We start from the raw sequence: 20,338 nt of genomic DNA, 5'->3' as shown, positions 1-20,338 counted from the left end.
TAACCAAAAGGGTCACTTAGAGACCAGCATTGAAAGTCATGTTTGTTGTTATCATGCCATAAGCTCAACTAATATAAATTTTATTAGAATACCTCAGAAAATAAATTCCAAAAATTAGCAAAAGTATCCTGTGTAAACTCTAGTAATTATAACACTCATCCACAAAAAGGTACCCATACTCCTTAGTAATCAAGAACCAAATCAAGCATTTTACTAATTAAAGTCTATTCCATCAAATCAATCTGAATTTATGAAAAAACTGCTCAGAAAACAATTTGGTAGCTAACTCTCACTTCCACTACTACCTACTGGTTTGGACATTATATTTTGGCAAGAAGTAACTTAAATTACAACTGGTTGTGATTATTCCAGGTATGCTATTTTCTAATTTTCATTAAGATTTAAAAATCTAATGTAAGGAATTATGGTTATGGAGAGTTGTTCAGGGTAAATCTTGGGGTTGGAATCCTGTAACAGTATAATAAAATTTAATATTATACACATATTCACACATATTTAAGACTCTCACTTTATCTTTTTTTTCCTAGACCCTCCCTCTCATTATCATACAAAGGGAAAAAGGTTCTATACTGACTAGCAGTTATAAACAAAAATTAGAAGATTGGTACTTTATCTTTTTTTTAATACATTTGATAAAAATTTGAGGTCTATTGTGCCTTATCTCCCTTTTCAGTCCCATGAGATACTACCATCACGGTCCTCAAATTATAAATACCATCCCATTTCCTAATCAAAATTTTCCTTCCCCTCAATTTTATATACTACTTTCCCTACATCAACCCATAAAGAAACAAACAAAAACAGTACTATTTTCCTGTTAATGCAAAATCAACCTAAATAAAGATGGCAAAAACTATATTCATCTGTAAAATAAGGATAATGACAGAACCTACTTCACAGGACACTTGTAAGGATTAACTAAGTTAATGTAAGTAAATTGTCTAGAAATAATGCCTGAATCTAACCATATATCACTATTAACATAACCACTCAGAAATGGAATTATTTTCAAATGATTTATAACATCTTTAGAGGGTATGGTCTAAGGATTAAAGAACTATAAAAAAATTCTAAACTTCACTCAGCTTTATCGTTTGTACTAATTTTGGTACTATTACCTTGAAACTATATTCTTCATATTGCAAGATAAAGAAAATAACTAATGTTACTGATTAGGAATCATGATTTGCAACATAAAAGAAAAGAGCTATAAAAACAAGTTAGTATCAAAACTGAATTGCAAAGAGCTATAAACTCATTATTTAAAAAAAAAATACAAATAATTTGAAAACAATTAATAAAACATTCCAGCTATTAACAGTCGAACTGTTAATAGCTGGCAGGTAAGCTCTAGTTCCCTAGAACCCTTGCTCTGGAAAGAACAACTCTCCTTTATCTATTGTATATTTTGGGTTTCCCCCATACACCTCACTTTCAAGAAAGAATTCTGCAACAACAAAATGTTTTAAACTTTAAAAAACAGTGTGATGGGCTGCCTCTAAGATGGTCCACAATGATCTCACCTCCTGATATGTATGCCCTTCTGTAATCTCCTCCCTCTGAATATGGGCTGAATTTAGTGACTCATTTCTAAGGAACAGAATTTGGCAAAAATAATAGGATGTCACTCCCTACATTCAGTTATAAAAAGACTGTAGTTTTTGTTTTGGTGGCTTTCACTTTGGGGTAAGCAAACTGCCTTGTTTTCAGCAGGCCCCCTGGAGAGACCCACATAGCCAAGAAATAGATGTCTCTGGCCAACAGCCAGTCCTGAAGCCTGCCGATAGTCATGTGAGTAACTTGGAAGCAATGTTCTAAGGCCTGCTGACAGCCACATGAGTGAGCTTGGATACTCTCTCAGTTGTGCCTGACAGACCCTAGCCAGAACTACCTGCTAAGCTGCTTCTGAATACTTGACAAAAAAAAAAGAGAGAGAGAGAGAGAAAATACTTATTGTTTTCAGCCACTAAGTTTTGGGGTCATCTGTTACACAGCAATAGATAACTAATACAGAAAGCTAATATATAAAGTAATTTGTATTAAGCTAAAAGTGGCAAAGCAAATGTCAATTAGCTGCCGAAAGGGGAACTCACAGGAAAATAGTATCTATGAGTTAATGGGTAGGGGTCCAATTCTGAACTTGGCTCTTGGTTTTTACACCCAAAAATTCAATCTTAAACTAAAGCAGGTAAAACTCAATGACTAAATTTTACTAACCACTCTCACCAAACTTATTGATAAATCAGATGCCACCTTCTAGGACACTTCTTTCCCAATATCAAGGTACTCAGACAGGGCCAAATAATTGCATAATGAACACAGTCTAAGTGTGCAGCAGCCCTGGAAATTGGTTGCTGTATCTACTAGCTTTTTTAAAAATGAATGGTCTTAAGATATAGCTAAATAAAGATATAAAGAAGCCTACATTATTACAGCCCATTCTAGTGATACTCAGAATTAACCATGCAATTTTCCAAGAGTCTTCAAATAGCATTTCTCACTTTCTACCACCTCTTGTACTTTCGTAAACATCAACCAATTGTCCAGTGTCATAATACTACGTGGTTTTTGCTTTATATAATTTTATATTCTAGTCGTTCTTCCTAAGGATACCTTAATCATATTAATTGATCTTCCAACATTTGATCATCCTAATGTGACAGATAGCCCGATCCCTTAATTAAGCACCACATTTTATAAATCATATATCTTAAAATCATATATGTATTCTTATTATTTTCTCGTGCAAGGAAACATTTCCCTGATTTTACTCTAAAATGTCAGGAACATTATATGTAGCCCTTTATACACTAACTATAGTTAGTATCCAAGTTATTACACAAAAATGCCAAAATCTGTCAACATAATAAGGAAGTCTAACCTTTAATTACATTCTTTTTCTGATATTTTCTGATTATAATATTAAAATTAATCTCACCAGATTCTAAGTCTTGCACTGGTTTTCAAACCAATTCTTAATAACCATTTCTAAGATATTACATGCATATTTCTCATTACAAACCAATTTTATAAAATAACAAATTTTTCTAATATAATAAATTTTAATAGTCAAGTACAGTGAGTTTTCAAAATACTGCCTATGTTCTAATAACTTTGTTTCCACACTCATAAAATATGAATCACGAATCATATCAAATCCAATGTACTCCACAGATGACTATCACTTTACAGACCAAAGAGTTTTATAGAAAATGCTATGATCTGCTTGGTTAGCTGACAAATAAAGAGTGCTATGATTCATTCTTCCTAAAAACAAAAGATAAAGTCCTCTTCAAACCATACATTTCCCTCAGAATTAACCATGCAATTACCTAGAGACTTCAAATACATTTACTTATCACTAAGAAATTATTAACACCAAGATGGACCCAATTTTTAATTGGGTAGCTATTATCAGCCTGTAGAAGTACAAGCTTAATGATAGATTCTACTAGATAATTAAAGCTCTCTTACTTGACAAAGTTAGATATTATCCTAATTTTACTCATCTCCTGAACTACTAATATTAATCTTTCTATTTAACCTATAGATATAATTCAAACCTGTTGTAACTATCATGAAAAAACTCAGTAAGAACCATGCAAGATTATTATCTTGTTACAACTTAAAATATAAATTTTAATGCCACAGTTGTTAAAATAAACATTACATAGAACAAAAGGGAAAAATTAAGATTGTCTGATGAAAGTAAAGGCCATGTGACATGGCTGATCACATCCCATCCTTTTGAAAACATTCTCTTCCCTGTTTCTATAACATTACACTTTCCTGGGTTTCTTACTCCATATTTCATTTTTATTTCTCCTCCATTTTTTTCTTTATGGGATGCTCTTCTTCTACAACCACAAAAAAAGTAGTGATTTTTCTCAAGTTTCTATCCTAGGTTCTTTTCTCATGCTATGCAGTCTATTCTCTCTCTGATCTGTTTTACCACTCCCATGTCTTCAACTTGGTCATGTATACTGATGACTACCCAATAAATATTTATAGCCTTGTTCCCATTCTTAAACTTAAGCCTCACATATCCAACTGCCTCATAGATCTCCTCTCTCAGATTTCCCTTAGATAGCTGAAATTAAATCTAAAAGTGAACTATTACCTCCCCCCAAACCTGTCCTTCCTATTCCCTATGTCAGTGAGAAGTATCATAATTTACCTAGCTATTTAATTAAGCCAGAGTCTGGGATTCATTTTTGATTCTACCCTCTTTCCAACTCTACTTCCTACCTGTCACAGCCATACTCAACCTTCCATCAAGTCTCATAAATTGCCTTCTAAACATATCTAAAATCCATTCATTTTTCTCTCTCCCACTGATATTATCCTTGTTTGGCCACCACTGTATCTTACCTAGACTGTTGCAATGGCTTCCACTAACTGGTTTCTTTGCCTCTAGTTAAGACTCAACAAACAAGTAAGCAGAACATAAGATAAAATTCTATCGGTTGTGATTTCGGCTACGCATTGTATTGATGGCAAAAGAAAACATTTAAAATGCTGAAAAAGTTGAGTGTAAAGGTAACTTAAATTGAAATAAGTTCTTCTATCAAGTAAAATGAGCATAATTAAATATACTCCACCTAACTCACAGGTTCATGAAATAAAATGAAATGAAATTATATTTATGTTCCTTAAAATCAAGAAGTAGAAAACACTTTAAAGCAGCAACAGAATCAGATAAATGACGAAGAGCCTTTGAAGTTGAATTAAGCATTGTCAATACCTATGCAAGATATACAGACAAGCACCGGGAATTTTTATTAATATTATTTACAATTATTATCTTAATTATTAATAACTATGCTAAGTTCCTTACATCGTTTGTCACATTTAATCATCACCAAAAAGCCCTATGGTTATATAACTATAAATGGCAAGGTGGGGATTTAAACTGAAATGTGATTCCAGAACCAATGGTACAACACCCAAGGAGATTATACAGTCCAGAGAAGGAAAGAGAAACAAAAACAAAATATTTTCAATACACTGTATAAATACGATCATCACATTTTGCACAGAATGCTTTAAGAATAATTTAAAAGGGCATTCATTCTGGCCTAGGGATAAAGGAATGCCTCTTGAGAGCAATAATGCTTGAGCAATCATAAAGAATTAGAATAAAGTTGGGGAGGATGGGAGAGGGTGAGGCAGAAGAAACAGCATAAAATAAAAGATGACACCACCTAAAAAAAGATAATGATCACACTCTCTGGATAATCCAATCCTGAAAATAGACTTACTCTTTAACTACAGGAAGTAGTAAAAAAATGCAGCCTAACAGTTCAATTCTCAAGACTATATACACTGCTCACCACTATTACATTACTGAAGTACTTTTAAGACATCAGAACTTTTACTGGTAAGGCCTAAATGTTTTACATGACAGTGCATACATATCAGATTACTAGGACACACACCCTCTCACATAAGGGGAGGGGAGGGAAGGGAAGAGGAAGGGGTGATGAATAAGGGGGGTGGCATGAAATTATCCCTAAAGCAGTCAGTGGAAACGTTACTTTCTTAGGAGAAAACACTTATTCTTAAGCTCTGGTTTCGTTAGCTACCCCAAAAGAACTCGCACTTTGACAACAAGGACTGTTATACTCCTATCTGAATTATATTAACACTTGTTAACATTATTTAGCTAACATTATTTGAGGATTTACTACATACCAGGCACTGTGCCAAGTACTTTCCAAGAATTATCTCATTTAATCCTCACAACAAACCAATGAGGTAGGTGTTATTATCATCTCCATTTTACAAATGAAAAAAATTTACTCAAAAAGTTGAGTCACTTTCACAGTCACAAAGCCTGTAAGTGGTGGGACCTGGGACCAATATTTAAAATCAAATTGTCGAACTCCAGAGTCCAAACTCTTCACCACCAGACCTACATAATTATAGAAAATGCTTAAATATTGAAGTTCTTTCCTTTTTTTTTGCTTTATCATACTGAATATACAAAAAATTAATAAGACAATTATGTATCTGAAAAAATAAAACTAGATATATTTTCCTGCACTAAAAATATGAATGAAATCTTATAAATGTAAAGGATGGTAAGATTAGAGTTAAAATGTAAATTACCAAAGAATGTTACAGAAAAATGCTGTGTGATCAGAGACATTATTTACGGAAAATTGGAATACTGACAAAGGAATACTGACCAAATTTGACAACCATTCATATAATGAAATAATCTTAGTAAACTTTATTAAAAAGCACAATTTGATGACATTATAAACTTAACATTTTTCAGCTGTAAATTGTATTGCTCATTACTCATCTAATCAATGGTTATGTAACTCTGGGCCTCACCAGTCTTAGTCTTAAAAAAAAAAGGAGCAAAGTAAGAAGATGTGTGAGAAGGAAGTAAAGATACAGAAAAGGAGGGAAGGAGAAAAGGCTTTTCAAGAGAGAAAGCTTCAAATCTCCCCCACCAAAATTCAAAACTCATTATCAGCAATTACACTTGAAATGTGAGGCTAAAAGTTCAGTCACAATTAACCCAGACGGTGCTGAAGAGAAGATTCTGAGTGGCAGAAGGCTAAATGGATGGAACAGGGCAGTGATTTCCAAAAAATGTTTTGAAAGCAAAACACCTTTGGGAAATAAAAATCATGACACATCCTAATAAATAAAATGTGTAAGATCATAAATGACCTGGCTGAAGTGCAGTAGGGAGCATGGGGCCCGACCTGTTTGCTCCTACTGGCAGCCACTGAAACAATTCACTTAGACGTCAGGGTTCCAGTCAACACAGTTCAAAACCTCAAGACCCCTCTGAGAAAAGGCCAGCTCTCTTCTACCTCAGGAAACTTGTTACTTGGCTCTAACTGGCAAACTCATCTCCTCCTACTCCCTTACTTCCTGCAACTTGCTCTCTCACAAGAGGACTCTCAAAGCCAGCCCTGAATGAGCTGTACGGTTGAAGGAATGTATGGTTGTATATGGATAGCAAAAGCACGGATAAGAGTTAGAAGGTGTTAATAGAGGAGGCATGTTTGGACATGAGAGTTCATGGGGGAAGTGTTGGCCAAACAGAGAAGGGACACCATAAACAGACATACCCACATGCCTGTATATGCATGTATACCCACACTCATACTCGCAGCCTGCCTGCACACACGTACATGCACACACACAAAATGGGGGGGGAAGCACTTTGGAACAAGCAGATCAAGTGAAATAAATACCTCAGAACTTTGCCCACCTTGTTATCTTATCCTGAAAAAAAACAGAGCAGGGCTTCTCAAATTTAAAGTGCATATGAATAATCCAGGGATCCTGTTAAAATGCAGGTTCTGACTCAGTATGTCCTCGGTGGGGCCTGAGATTCTGTATTTCTAACAAACACCCAGATAATGCAATGCCATTGGTCTTTGGATCACACTTTAAAAGGAAGAGCATACAACACAATATGTCTCAGCATATTCTATATTATAATAGAAAAAACATTCCCTAGTCAAATAAGATTGAGAACTGATCGATTAAATAAGCTTAAAACAAGTTCTCTGGGAAGGATTCTCAGAACCATTAATTTATTAAACTTCAAGAAGATATGAAATGCAGTATTTTCAAAACTCTGACTTCTTGTGTTCAAAGAGCTTTCCCTAGGACAGGGGTCCCCAACCTCTGGGCCACAGACCGGTACCAATCTGTGGCCTGTTAGGAAGCAGGCCTCACAGCAGGAGGTGAGCGGCTGGCAAGCAAGCAAAACTTCATCTCTATCTGCAGCCACTCCCCAGCACTAGCATCACCACCTCGGCTCCATCTCAGATCATCAGGCATTAGATTCTCATAGAAGCACCAGACCCTGGTGTCGAAAAGGTTGGGGACTACTTCCCTAACATCAGTGTTTGTGAAACACACTGGAACAGAGAGAGGATCAAGGCAAGTTGAAAGCAGTCATGGGAAGTGAGAGGCCATTGATTTTAAAAGTCTCCTTTCTCCCATTCTTCTAAAGAGAGATACCTGAACTTCCACTTTTAAATGGCAATATCTACATGTAAAAAAAGAGAAAGGAAACACATTTTAGAAGTAGCTATCATCTCTGGCTGGAGCTATTTTCCTCCTCATACTTTTTTATTTCTTGTTATCTTCAATGAGCATTTAGTACTTTTATCATCAGAGACTTATTATCATAAAGAAAAAAATAACATTATCCATCATGCTCAGGTTATTTACATTTACATTTGAAAGAATTACTTTATTCAGATTTACATAAAGCAGAAAAGATTTTTCTAAGAAAGAGAGAACTGTTGGTGGAGTGAATAAAGCAATCAGAACATTTTAGAATGTAGGCTAGAAATGAACATTTGTGAAGAGACTTTGAGCCCTGGGGAAATGAAAGATAAATAGCAAACAGGGATGGGGAAAAAATGAAAGAAGACCAAAACAACTTTGCCTACTCTGCAAATGCACTTGGAGCTCTACTTCTTGAGCAACTATTTCTCTGGCATCAAATATTATCTACTTGCTGCTGTTGTAGGTTGACTGTTCCTTGTAGAGCTGGTCAAAGTAAGATATTGTTTCTATGGCCAGGCCACCCTGAACATGAACATCTCATCTGATCTTGGAAGCTACGCAGGGTCAGGCCTGGTTAGTACTTGGATAGGAGACCACCTAGGAAGAGACCACCGAGGAATACCAGATGCTGTAGGTGTTAATAAATAAATAAATAAAAATAAACTGGCAATATCTTTAACAACAACAAAAAAAGATATTGTGCAAAGTGCCCTGATCAGACTCTAAAACATGTAAAGATGACTCATGTTTAAAAATTGCCAGAGGGCTGTATATACTTTTTATCATACACACACATTCAAATACACATGTATAATCAGGTTGGTTATTAATTATACTGTTATTGATTCTCCATATTTATATCACAAACAAAAGAGGGAAATGCTATTTACTGGAATTTTTCTAAGAAATACTGTGATATCAAAGAAGTCAGGGTATACAGCAAAATAAATGTTACTATAAGACATCAAAATGAAGTTTGTTAACACTTGTACTTCAAAAATATTAGTTAACATAAATAAAATAATCGACAGTATTTTGTTCTTCATTTACTATATTAGCCCAGATATTAACCTAAGTTCTTATATTAATTATAAGTAGTAAGTTTAATGTTAGAAGTAATCAAAATGTACAACACTAGATGTAGATATGATGAAATTTACAGGAAATCATTATGATGTTACTTGGTAGCGAATTTAATTGCAACCACAACAAGGTAATAAAAAGAACTGGAAATCCAAATCTCTGAATATGACACTACCCAGCTACCGACCTTGAACAAGTCACAATCTTTCCAGGCCTGTTTCTCACTTGTCAAGAGGATACTAGCTAGGCAAGAGCCATGAGTCTCAACAAATAGAAAAGACCTCTACCCACCGGATTGCTATATGTTACCTGGCAGAGACAGTGTCACAAGAATCCTCCAAACTGAGCTGAAAATTGGAAACACAACAAGATCTGCCCTCTGAAGACCATCTTATCCCTCAACCATTAAAGTTTGAATAAAAACTAGCCCGTCTCAGGAAATGACTAAACATTATGAAAGTTCTTGAAAGGTTCCTTCCAGCTCTGAAATTCCGCATAATAAACAATGTTACAGAATGGAGCACCTACTAAATCTTTTAAAACAAATGATTATCACAGATCGTATTTCAAAAGGTAGAGATTTTAGCAAATATGAAAGTCAATAAACAAAACATTTTAGGTGTTCAATAAATATTAAATGAATAATTTACAAAGTCACTGACATATTTTATACACTTGTAATACCACTAAAATTACAATCTATAAAAGATGATTATCTAAGGAAAATGTCTTTCAAAAAAAAAAAAAAAAAAACATAATTTTTCATTAAATCTTAGAATAAAAACTTGATACCCCACAGAATGTTCATCTTTCTACTAAAGTATGCTGGCCCTATATCTAACCTTGAAGGAAATTGGAATAAGCAAAGAAACATTTTACCCAAATAGGATAGTTTTATAAACCTCCATCAGAGATGTTAAGGGTGAAAAGATCAACCAAACAACCTGAGTTTCAATCTAGGTGATAACACTAAGTCTATAACTAGATGACCATCTTTGATGACCTTTCGTCCATATAGGGTGGTATGAAGAGCAAATGGATGGATATATAGTAAAGTATTCTGAATATAGTACAGCACTACATGAATGATAAAGATATTGCTTTTACTGAATTCTTACCCCCAGAAACCACCAATAGTAACTAAAAATTAATTTGGCAGTATACTCTTTCTTAGTGTATTCTTCCAAACACATACTTAACAGTAATGGCTAACATTTAGTGAGCTCTTTCTATATGTCAGCCTCTGTGAAAAGAGCTTTACAGAAATTAACTCATTTAGTCTTTTCACCAATGCTTTCTAAAGAAGAGAAAAACAAAAAAACAAAAAAAACCTGAGTGACATACTGAAGATCACTGCCAACATAACTAATAAGATAGCTGAAGAAATAGGCATTAAATTTAATAATGAAGTCCTATTAGAAAACTATTTTATTCTCAAAAAAGGTGGTTTCTGAGATGAGTAAGTACTAAACATATATTTATAAATATATACATACATACACATACATACACACACATTTAACAGTCTATTACATCCTATGTAAATTTATCATAAGTAATCACTTGTCTTCTGAAATCTTAATTATGTAACTATTAACAGTAATTTCTTTTAAAAGCATACATATCTACATATACATACATATACACATACACAAAGAGAGAAAGAGGTTTTACCCACCAATGAAGTGACAGCTTCATTTGGCTGAAATTTCTTAGGAGAAAGGTAATCCATCAAATTAGAAATTAGCCAATATATTAAAACACATTTTATCAAAAGTACTTTCCTAATAATGGCCACAATAACTGATTTCATACTTAATTTGAGCATAGGACTTCTCCCAAAACTAGGACTATGCTAATAAACTAATTTTAAACTTTCTGTTTACTCATTAGCAAATATTATCTATCTTCTTTGCTAGAATTCAAACTCTCAGAAGGCTAGAACTGGGTATCATCCACAATTCTATGATCCTAGTATAAACCTGGCACACAGTATGTGTCCAATAAGTATTTGCAGAATTCTAGAATTTTGTTCATTATCATTTACTTCCAATAATTCACACATATATACAGGAGGGTTCTTTTCCAAGTAATGACTTATACAACCTGTGTCAGAATTCCAACTTTTTCAATACCTATATTCCTTTCTAATACCTATATTCCTCTTTTGACAAAGCTTTATTGAACACCTATTACTTCCCAAGAACTTCGTCAAGCACTTTTGAAAAGGATTATGAAAAAGATTATTTCTCTTAGAAACCGAAAGCATAACAAGTAAATGCACATGTGTAACACAACTATAATGTGCTAAATGATATAATAAAGTGCTAAATGATATAATAAAGGTAAGCATTATAAGTTGATTTCGAGGGACTACTCAAAGAATAATAGAGTTATTCTCATAGCACTAACCAAAGAGCCATCCTCCCCTTTCTGGTTAATTTGTCCTCTGAAAAAGTATACTCAGCTTCATGAAAAAGACACAATCAATATTGGATTTATGAGGAAATGCTGAAGCTAGATGGAGAACACAATCAGAAGTATGCACAAAAAACACACAAAAGAAAGCAAGTTTGGAAAGGGCCTAGGAGAATATCACAGGAAATAGACATGTGAGCCAGGTCTTGAAGAATAAGCAGTTTAACTAGACAAGCAAAATAATAATGAAATTCTAGAAAGAGATCAGCTACTAATCCTATTAGTCTGACTCTGGGCAATTAGTTGTAGTAAAGAAGCACAAGATGAAGGACAATTCCATCATTTTCTTAATGTCTGCTTAATTTCTATAGTTGTCAGGTATCTGCTAATTTGTATAACTGAAACTTTAAAAGTAACAAGTTTATAGAAAATACTATCTCAATCATAAGGTAAATTAGTTCCATTTTAATTACACAAATTTAATTCATTCCATTAATTTAAACTTGGTACAGTTCAAACAAATGAAAAATCTGAATTCTAAACTATTTTTCAATTAAAACAATCTCAAATACCACAAATCTATGTTTACTTATAGTGTTTGTATATTTTATTTTTTGATAGGCCCATCATGTCAACTGTTAACTTTAAAAATCATTCAACAGAGAACTTATAATTTAGTTGAGAAATAAAATATATTTCATAATATGCTATACTCTTTCATGACTTCAGTAGTTTAGTCAAGAAATACTTAGAATTTTTAGCTATACTATGTAAATTTCAATAATCTAAATAACAAGACCTAAACAAGTCAGTGTAAATGAGATAATAAAAATAACAAAACTTTCCAAAGTTATACCTTAAAAATGCTAAGGTATTCGTTTTTGAAATAATGCTAAAACATGAAACTAATGTTATATGTTAACAAAAAAAATAATAAAGCTAAAAATGTTCCAAAATTGAGAACATTAAATTTTCTACTTGCAGTTTTTAAAAAATATGAGAAAATATGGTAATAGAAAAAAATGATATATGCTAAATTCTTTAAGTATGTTCTTATTTAATCTTAAAAATAACCACATATTATATTGTGTTGTAACATTATTGTGCATAATAATGTTTAAAGATAAACTAAAACTCAGAGTTATCTCGGTTACTAGTCTAACTGCAGAATTTGTTTTAATCAAATAATGCATCAAAATTTAAAGCAAAATTCTGAAAATAAAAAATAATATATACCTACAAATTATGGACAAAATAATCTGATAATATTTTTGCAAACACGGATCTAAAAGTTACTGGAAAAGCAATGCCAAGTATCAAATAGCAATAGTCAAATTAAAAAAAAAAAAAAATTAACGGAAGTTTAAATGCCTACAATGTTCCAGGTACTTTACTAGCTTCTGGGGATACCAAAGTGAGAAAGGCAGTCCTTGCCTAAAAGGACAGAGAAACATCTAGACGATTACACTACAATCTGGCAGTTCTCTAGGAATAATTATACATATATACAGTGACTGAATCAATATGAGGGGAGGGGAGTTTGAAATGAAGCGAGGAAGGTAGTTTAGGGATAGATTATAGCCATAAATACCATGCTCAGAAACTTGACCTTTATTGAGAAGTCAACTGGGAAGTTTTGTTTTTTTTTTAATACAGGGACCAACATAATCAAATGGGTTTCAAAAAAAAAAAAATGCTGAAGATAACACTAGCAGCATTCTAAGAAGAAGCATAATTTGTTCATTAACTCATGAGCAAAATGATATAAGCTTCTAAATTATATCTACATAACTGAAAAAAAGACAGATCTGAGAGACAATCCAGAAAAAAGACTGGACATGAGGGATGATCATGGTTTGGAATCAAAGTAGAGACAATGATTTCTAGTTTCTAGGTAAGGTTACATAAAGTTTATGCCACATACAAAGAGAAGAAGCCAAGTCTGGGTAGGCAGAAATTGATTTCAGAGACACACGAAGAAAACTAAGAAAAAGTAGTGTTACAGATGTCAAGAAAGAAGAATTTTTGATTTTAAAAAAAGGGCTACTAACATCAAATATTGTGGAGGTGACTCAGAAAGAAGACTGAGATTAGGCCACTGAGTTTAATAACTAGGCCACTAGGTTATCAGAGAGATCTTACTCAACAAAAGATAAAGGAAAGGAAAAGAACGCTATTGAAGGAAATCTGTTGTATGTAGAAACTCAAGTTAGTAAAATTCTAGACTAGCAGTTCATAAACTTTTTGGTCTCATGATCTCTTTACGTTTTCAAAAGTTAAAAGAGCTTTTTGTAATGTAGGTCTAGTCTGTCGAGAGATGTTACTACATTAGAAATAAAAACAGAAAAAATTTAAAAATATTAATTCATTCAAAAACTGACAAAAGTATATCACATACTATAATTAACCTTTTTATGGAAAAAACCTATATTTTCCAAAACAAAAATAATTTGGGGGAAAAAATAATTTTGTTTTAAGAGTGCACTTGTATAGTTTTGCAAACCTCCAACATTTGGTGTAATAGAAGACACATGAATTGTCATATCTACTTCTGCATTCAATTTGTTGCAACATGCTGTTTTGGTTCAAGAATATGAAGACTATCTGGACTCCCACAAACAACAGTAGTTAAAAAAGGAGTATTTTAATAGCCTATTCAGATTATTGTGGATATTCTTTGATAGTAACATAAAGAACACAAGTAGTTGTTTCCCAAAGGTTAGTTGCATGTGAAATCTGAAACCACATCAACGAAGTTTTCATAGTGTTCCCTTAAAATCCATTAATTTATTTTGTTCTCTGAATTATCCATACATGGTTTTCTAACGTCATACACTGGTTTGGGGGGAAAACTGGGTTACTGAGTTAAAGAGATCTATATACTGACAATTTCATGATAAAATATCAGAAACTACATTCAATGATAGATATCACCACATGATCTCATTTAAAGTTCTGGGACGCTCTTAAGCTCACTTTAGTGGTTACAAGTTTTCAAAATCTCTAATTTTCACTTGAAAGCTCAATTTTTATCATTGGCAACAAATATCATCAGTTTTCCTGGAAGTGACAGACTCACTATGTTCATTTTGGAGAAAATATCTGCTAAATATCCAAGTCTGAATAACCATAGCTTGCCAAGCATTCTTTCAAGTTAAAATGATGTTCTATGAAAAGGCAGCTAGTCTGCTTGCAGCTCAAACCACACAGATGCTTTCCCTTGAATCAACCACTGTACTTTGGTATGCAGCAAAAGTGTTTTACATGTACTAAAACATGAGATGTCATAAAATTAGTGACTTCTACTGCATCATCAAAGATATTCTTAAATTGCTTTTATTACGCACGCATGCAGGGTGGTGAAGATTACAATGAATATAACGATTTGGTGTCACTATTTTGATCCATGCTAAGGGGCCAGCAGTTTTACCCACCACTGCCTCTGCACCACCAGTGCAAGGGTCAAGACAGTAAAAAAGGCAAATAACATCTTAGTATGATTATTAAAATAATCTGGACTTCACAGGTACCCTAAAAGGATCTCAGGGACCCCACTGCAGGGTTCCTCAGATCACACTTGGAAAACTACTACTCTAGACTACCAAATACTAATCGTTTTCAAAATTTCTCTGTAAACAATGAACCCATGTAACTACTCTTAACACTCTAACTCAAGATATAAGGAGGAAAACCAACCAACCAACAAGCAGAACAAGGAGTCTGAACAACTATGTGGTAACTGGAAAGGCTCTTCAGCAAGGTAAAGGAAGCTTAGAAACTCCGCTATCTAAAGAATTGACCGACTCAGATGGTCCTCAATTTTTTCCCCATTCCTACACCAATTGTCTAGAATCTGTGCCAAATCTCAAATTAAGATAGAAATTTGATGGAAATTTGTGTCCTATCACGTAAGACAGGACAACGATGATACTGAGACAATTTTTATCAAATAACTAGTTTGTTTCTTCAAAATATGAATTTTATGTATTTTAAGACAATTTTATAGACGAAATAATTCATTCTTCTTACAGTCAGATTCTAACCATAATACTGTGTTTAGTTACAAACACTATTTTTTTAAAGACAATGTCACCTCTTTAGCTCACGCATATTTACTAATTCTGTAATAATGTACAGAATTTAGTACAATTCAGTGTTTCTGACTTGACAAAATCATAAAATTTTAAAGAAGAAACATCTATTTTGCTCACCACTGTCCAGTACTTAGCCCTTGTATAAAATAAGATGTTCAATAAACATTGCTGAGTGCTGAATACTAAAGTGGCTAAAATAAGAACTCAGGTGGTCAGACTCCTAGTGCAACACCTAGTGCTCTTTCTACTATATAAAATCTTTTTCATCGTTCTCTAACATATCTGAGGAACCTAAAGGAACTACTACAATTTACCCTGAGAAGATATAACATTATCTGTTACACCTTAAATCGTGCTTGAAAGCTGCTATGTACTAGGTGTTTTATAGCTTCTCATTCAGATCACAATTCATCATAATCATTTTTTAATGTTATCTGAATTAAGCAGTAATTTCATCCTGTATGAAAAAGTGGCAATAAGATACTAGTCTAACTCAATAATCATACATTGATTGTACTACCCTCATACACATACTATTATTAAATATTTCACTTTCTAACAATTCAGAATGGTTAATTTCTTAGTTTCTTCAGCTTATATGTGAGACAATTATTGCCTTCTAAGAACTTGAGATAGAAAGATGGAGACTATATAGTACCTTTGATAACAATTTGTCACTGTAGCTTTTTCTTTTTTAAATTTTTCCTGTCAGTCTGACATTCATCATTTTTCACTCACAAAAAAGCACAATGCAGAAAACCTCAGGTACATGGAACTATCTAGCTAGTTATTTAGATTCTGGGTAAAATAAGAGAGAAAGATTAATCAAATTTAAACTAATTAAGGCTAACAAGTACAAAACAAATTCAAATACAGAAATGTCAATTTATCAATTCAGGAACTGAAGCTACTTCAAAAATCATGTCCGTTTTGAAATACTGCCATGAATATAACGTCATTCCATTTCATAGTTATTCTGTAGAAAAACATCATCTGCCAAGGATACAGCCCCCCCCCCCAAAATGATCTTCTGTTGCGATATAAAGGATCTGAACTAAATATTCTTTAAAGGAAAAAAAAAATGAACAGTAAAGACTTTAAAGAGAAACTATGGATTTATCTTCTCTGGAGGTTTAAAAAGAAAAGATTTTTCAAATGTCTGGGCTGGCTTAGATTTGGCCTCACATTCGGTGACTGAGAATCAGTTCAAAGGTCATTCTGACCCAAGGGATTCAAGTCCTGTCGGTCCTCATGCAAACAAGTCATTAGCAAACCATCCTTCTGCTCTGCAGCTATCCAGTCCCTGCTTTGATAATCGCTAAACTTATCCTTCCAATTACCTTAACTGCTAATTTAACATGTCAGTTGTAGAGAATTACTTCTGCCAACTACTGAAACTTTTGCTTCTCAATAGTGTTCCGCAGTCCTTTAATCTTGTTTTTCTAACATTAATAGAAAGAGGAATATTTTGTGATGCAATTGATATCTGCTCTATTAACAATGCCTTGTTCCATTGTTCTATCCAAATATGGATTCCACTCTGAATTTCAGAAACAGTGGTAGAAATATAACAGGTAACAGAGAAATTAGAGCTCTTAGGTTTAACTTATGGCCATCAAAAGAGAAGAGACAATTCAGTGAGAGGAAGGAAGAAGCTGAGAGGGTCGTAGTGTAGAACACTTACTTTTAGGAAAAGAGTGTCCCTTAGACTTCTGGTGAGTTGCCCAGAGCCTCTTCAGTTTCAATCCAAATGACAATGCTTCTCTGAGTCCTTCTCAAGTAATCCACTAAAAACTGGATCTACAAGAGCTCAGATGTACTGGTAAAAAGTGTCAGGGCCCCCATGTGGGCCTCAGGCCTCTTTTAAGCTAGGCCCACTTCTCTGTCCTGGGCCAACTCCCCTGTGCACTATATTCCTTCTTCTTCCAGGTGCCAGGTATTCGGCCTGTTTCTCCTCTTCTGAGCTGCCACCACCTACTCTATTTCTCAGGGTTCCTCTAACCCCAAGACTGGCTGTGGAGTAGGACACCAGCTTCCCCCCTTCCTTGCTGTCCCTGCAAATAAACATATAGGCTCTTCTAGTTTCAGTATTTTTCTAATAGCTACAAGAAAATAGAGGGAACAACAAAAAGCAACAATATCGTACCAGAGATCAAGATTATAATAATTGTCTCTATTTTCAAGTTACTGCCTCCAAAAACCAAATTTCTTGAAAAATGCTTATTGAGCATTAAAAAAAGTACAAAGTACTAACACAGACATACAAATATAACCTAAACCAAATCCAACCTTATATAGACATGAAAAAATAAAGATACTCTGCTTTTCAAAATACTTAAATCACGGGTCCAAAAATTGTTATCACATTCATTTTAGCAAATAGGTCCTCTTTTTGAGAATACTCTTTTACATTCCCTTGAATTTAGTAGATGTTGGAAAGTTTGCTTTTTAAAGGATACCATGAAAAATGCTCAATATATTTTATCCATTGTGCATGAAAATTAACATACAAGGAGCATACTATGATTTACAAAATGACAGGTATGTCAAAAGCAGCTAGCTTCACTAAGCAAATCTTAAAATTTTTAATTACTGGCAACCATTTCTATCTCTACAATCTAAAAATTTTAATGAAATGCTCTAAGTGGTGTTTAAAAATTTGGATATCAATTTTTTGAAATCTAACTTCCACTAAATATATAAATCTAATGTCGATATTGTGTAGCCCTTTTTTAAAACAACAGTATATCCCATTAATATACTTGAACTCGTGATAATTTCCTGAGACTTTGTAACATCGAAATGTTACCTAAATATTAAACTACAAATCACAGGATTATAATGAATTAATTTAAAGTCTACCTATAAAGGTGAAGGACCTCTGTTATTGAGTGCTGGCAGATCAAGAATGTCACTGACTTTTAATTTCCTGGATGATATTTTTAATCCACTTAATTCAGTTAAGTGGTTTTTTAAAGACTGTCATTATACTGTAAGCTTATAATAAAATAGACTGAAAATAGGCAGAGAGCATTTAATCTCATTTGTATAGTCTAACAGATTACCATTTGATCAAACTAAAATTATTCAGACACTTTCAGTGAAAATGTGCCCCTGTGACTGGGCTCACCTCCAACTATTTGTAAAATATTAGAAAATTATAAAAACACTAAACAAAACCTTGATCAGACCCTTCCAGACGTCTATATTAAAAAAAGGAAGTTAAATCTATTGTGTTCTATAATCACTTTTTTGAGGAACAAAATTAAATTACATCTTTTGCTCCTATACAGGATTTCTTGGTTCTTCTCTGATTCCTACAAACTAACACAATAATGCAGCCAACATTATTATATCCGGAATGGGAGGTAGAGGGGTGGCAATACGAATTAAATCGCAGGGGCTAATGCTTCCCTTAAATAATTTATTCTCTCTTGGCAGCAAAAAACGTTAGTCTCTTCAATTACCCCTCACCGCAAACCATCGCTTGGTTCGCGATCAATGTGACCCAATTCCTATAGCGGCCACCCCGTCAGTCTCGTCTCCTCCCGCGGGGTCTGCGAGTGTCGGGAGGGGGCGGCAGCCGCAGGGGCGTTCTCTGTGCCGCGACCAGGCCAGCCGGTGGCGTGCGGGGCAGGCCCGGGACTCACCGGGTGGAGGTGCCCTTCCGCACATCGCACATCATGCACTTGAAGGCCTCGGCGCTGTTCCGGAAGGTGCAGACGCTACAGTCCCAGTAACCCTCATCCGAGGACGGCTTCGGCTGCCGCTTCGGCCTGCAGGACACAACCCGGACACGACGCCGCGCGGGGTCACCAGCAGGCCGCGCCCAGCGTCCGGGCCCTGCGGCCACCCCCGCCCCGACCCCCGACCCAATTCCGCGAACCCCGCCCCGCTGGCCCCGGGCGCGCAGCGCTCCAGATCGGAGGGGGAGGGGAATGAGGAAGGGGGAGGGCGCGAGCGAGGCCGCAGTCGCTGTTGCCGCCGCGGCTCTGACACCCCGGGCCGCCGCTCCGGCCGCCGCCATCGCGGCTCCATTGTGGGGCGGCCGGAGCCGGCCCCTCACGCGGCAGCGCTCGCGCGGGAGCGGCGCCGCCCCCGTTCTCGCCCTGCTGCCCCAGCGGTGAACCAGGCGGCCGCCTGAAGCCCGGCGCGAGGGCCCTGCCGCCTGCACAGTCCGGGCCCGGGGGCCCGGGCGCTGTTACCTGGTGGGGCTCTTCTTGTCTCCCATGGTTTAGCTACAGATACACGCCAAGAGTCGCCGGCGCGGCCGCTCTGTTTGTCAATAAGAAGGATAATAAGCCGGGCGGAAGCGGCGGGGGAGGAGGGAGGGAGGGGGCGGGGAAGGCCGCACCGCCGAGCTCAGGAGCAGCCTCCGGATCCCACGCAGCCTCCAGCTGTCGGGGAAACTCCTGCCTGGGCGCACGTGACCCGCGCTAGCCAACCAGCGGCTGCGCCGGAGACTTCAAACGCGGCCAGCGGGGCCCAGCACCCGCGGCGAGTTCGGGCGCGGGCGGCGTGGGGGTACCGCTGCAGCCTCTGGCACTGCCGCCGCCGCCTCTCGGCCCAGTTTCCCCTGCCTCCCCGTGGCATCCCCGGCTGAAAGGTGCTGCCACACGCTCCGGAACCCCTTTGTCTGTTCCGGGGGCTGGCGGGGATGCTCAGTCATC

At 35.7% G+C, this 20,338-nt stretch overlaps 1 protein-coding gene across 11 annotated transcripts in view; it reads right to left on the bottom strand.

The window, feature by feature from the left end:
• YAF2 (YY1 associated factor 2) overlaps positions 1 to 20,040 on the bottom strand; it is a 62,363-nt gene extending 42,323 nt beyond the window's left edge. For 6 of the 11 annotated variants that reach the window (XR_005657203.1, XR_005657205.1, XR_005657204.1 and 3 more), the window contains exons 1-3: positions 19,874 to 20,040; positions 19,319 to 19,444; positions 17,353 to 17,722 (exon numbers count right to left, since the gene is read on the bottom strand). Coding sequence is in view for 3 of the 11 variants with exons in the window: in XM_039882296.1 (XP_039738230.1) it covers positions 19,319 to 19,444; positions 19,874 to 19,899 (152 nt within the window). In the remaining 8 variants the exon portion in view is untranslated. Of the gene's footprint in view, positions 1 to 17,352; positions 17,723 to 19,318; positions 19,448 to 19,873 lie in introns of those variants that run through there. The other 5 variants (XR_005657210.1, XM_039882296.1, XM_039882298.1 and 2 more) reach the window with 5 other exon arrangements.
• Positions 20,041 to 20,338: the final 298 nt, after the last annotated feature.

Source organism: Pteropus medius, unplaced genomic scaffold, assembly GCF_902729225.1.
Source record: "Pteropus medius unplaced genomic scaffold, Ma_sr-lr_union100, whole genome shotgun sequence".
Classification (NCBI taxonomy): domain Eukaryota; kingdom Metazoa; phylum Chordata; class Mammalia; order Chiroptera; family Pteropodidae; genus Pteropus; species Pteropus medius.
This window is presented reverse-complemented; position numbering and strand designations above follow the sequence as displayed.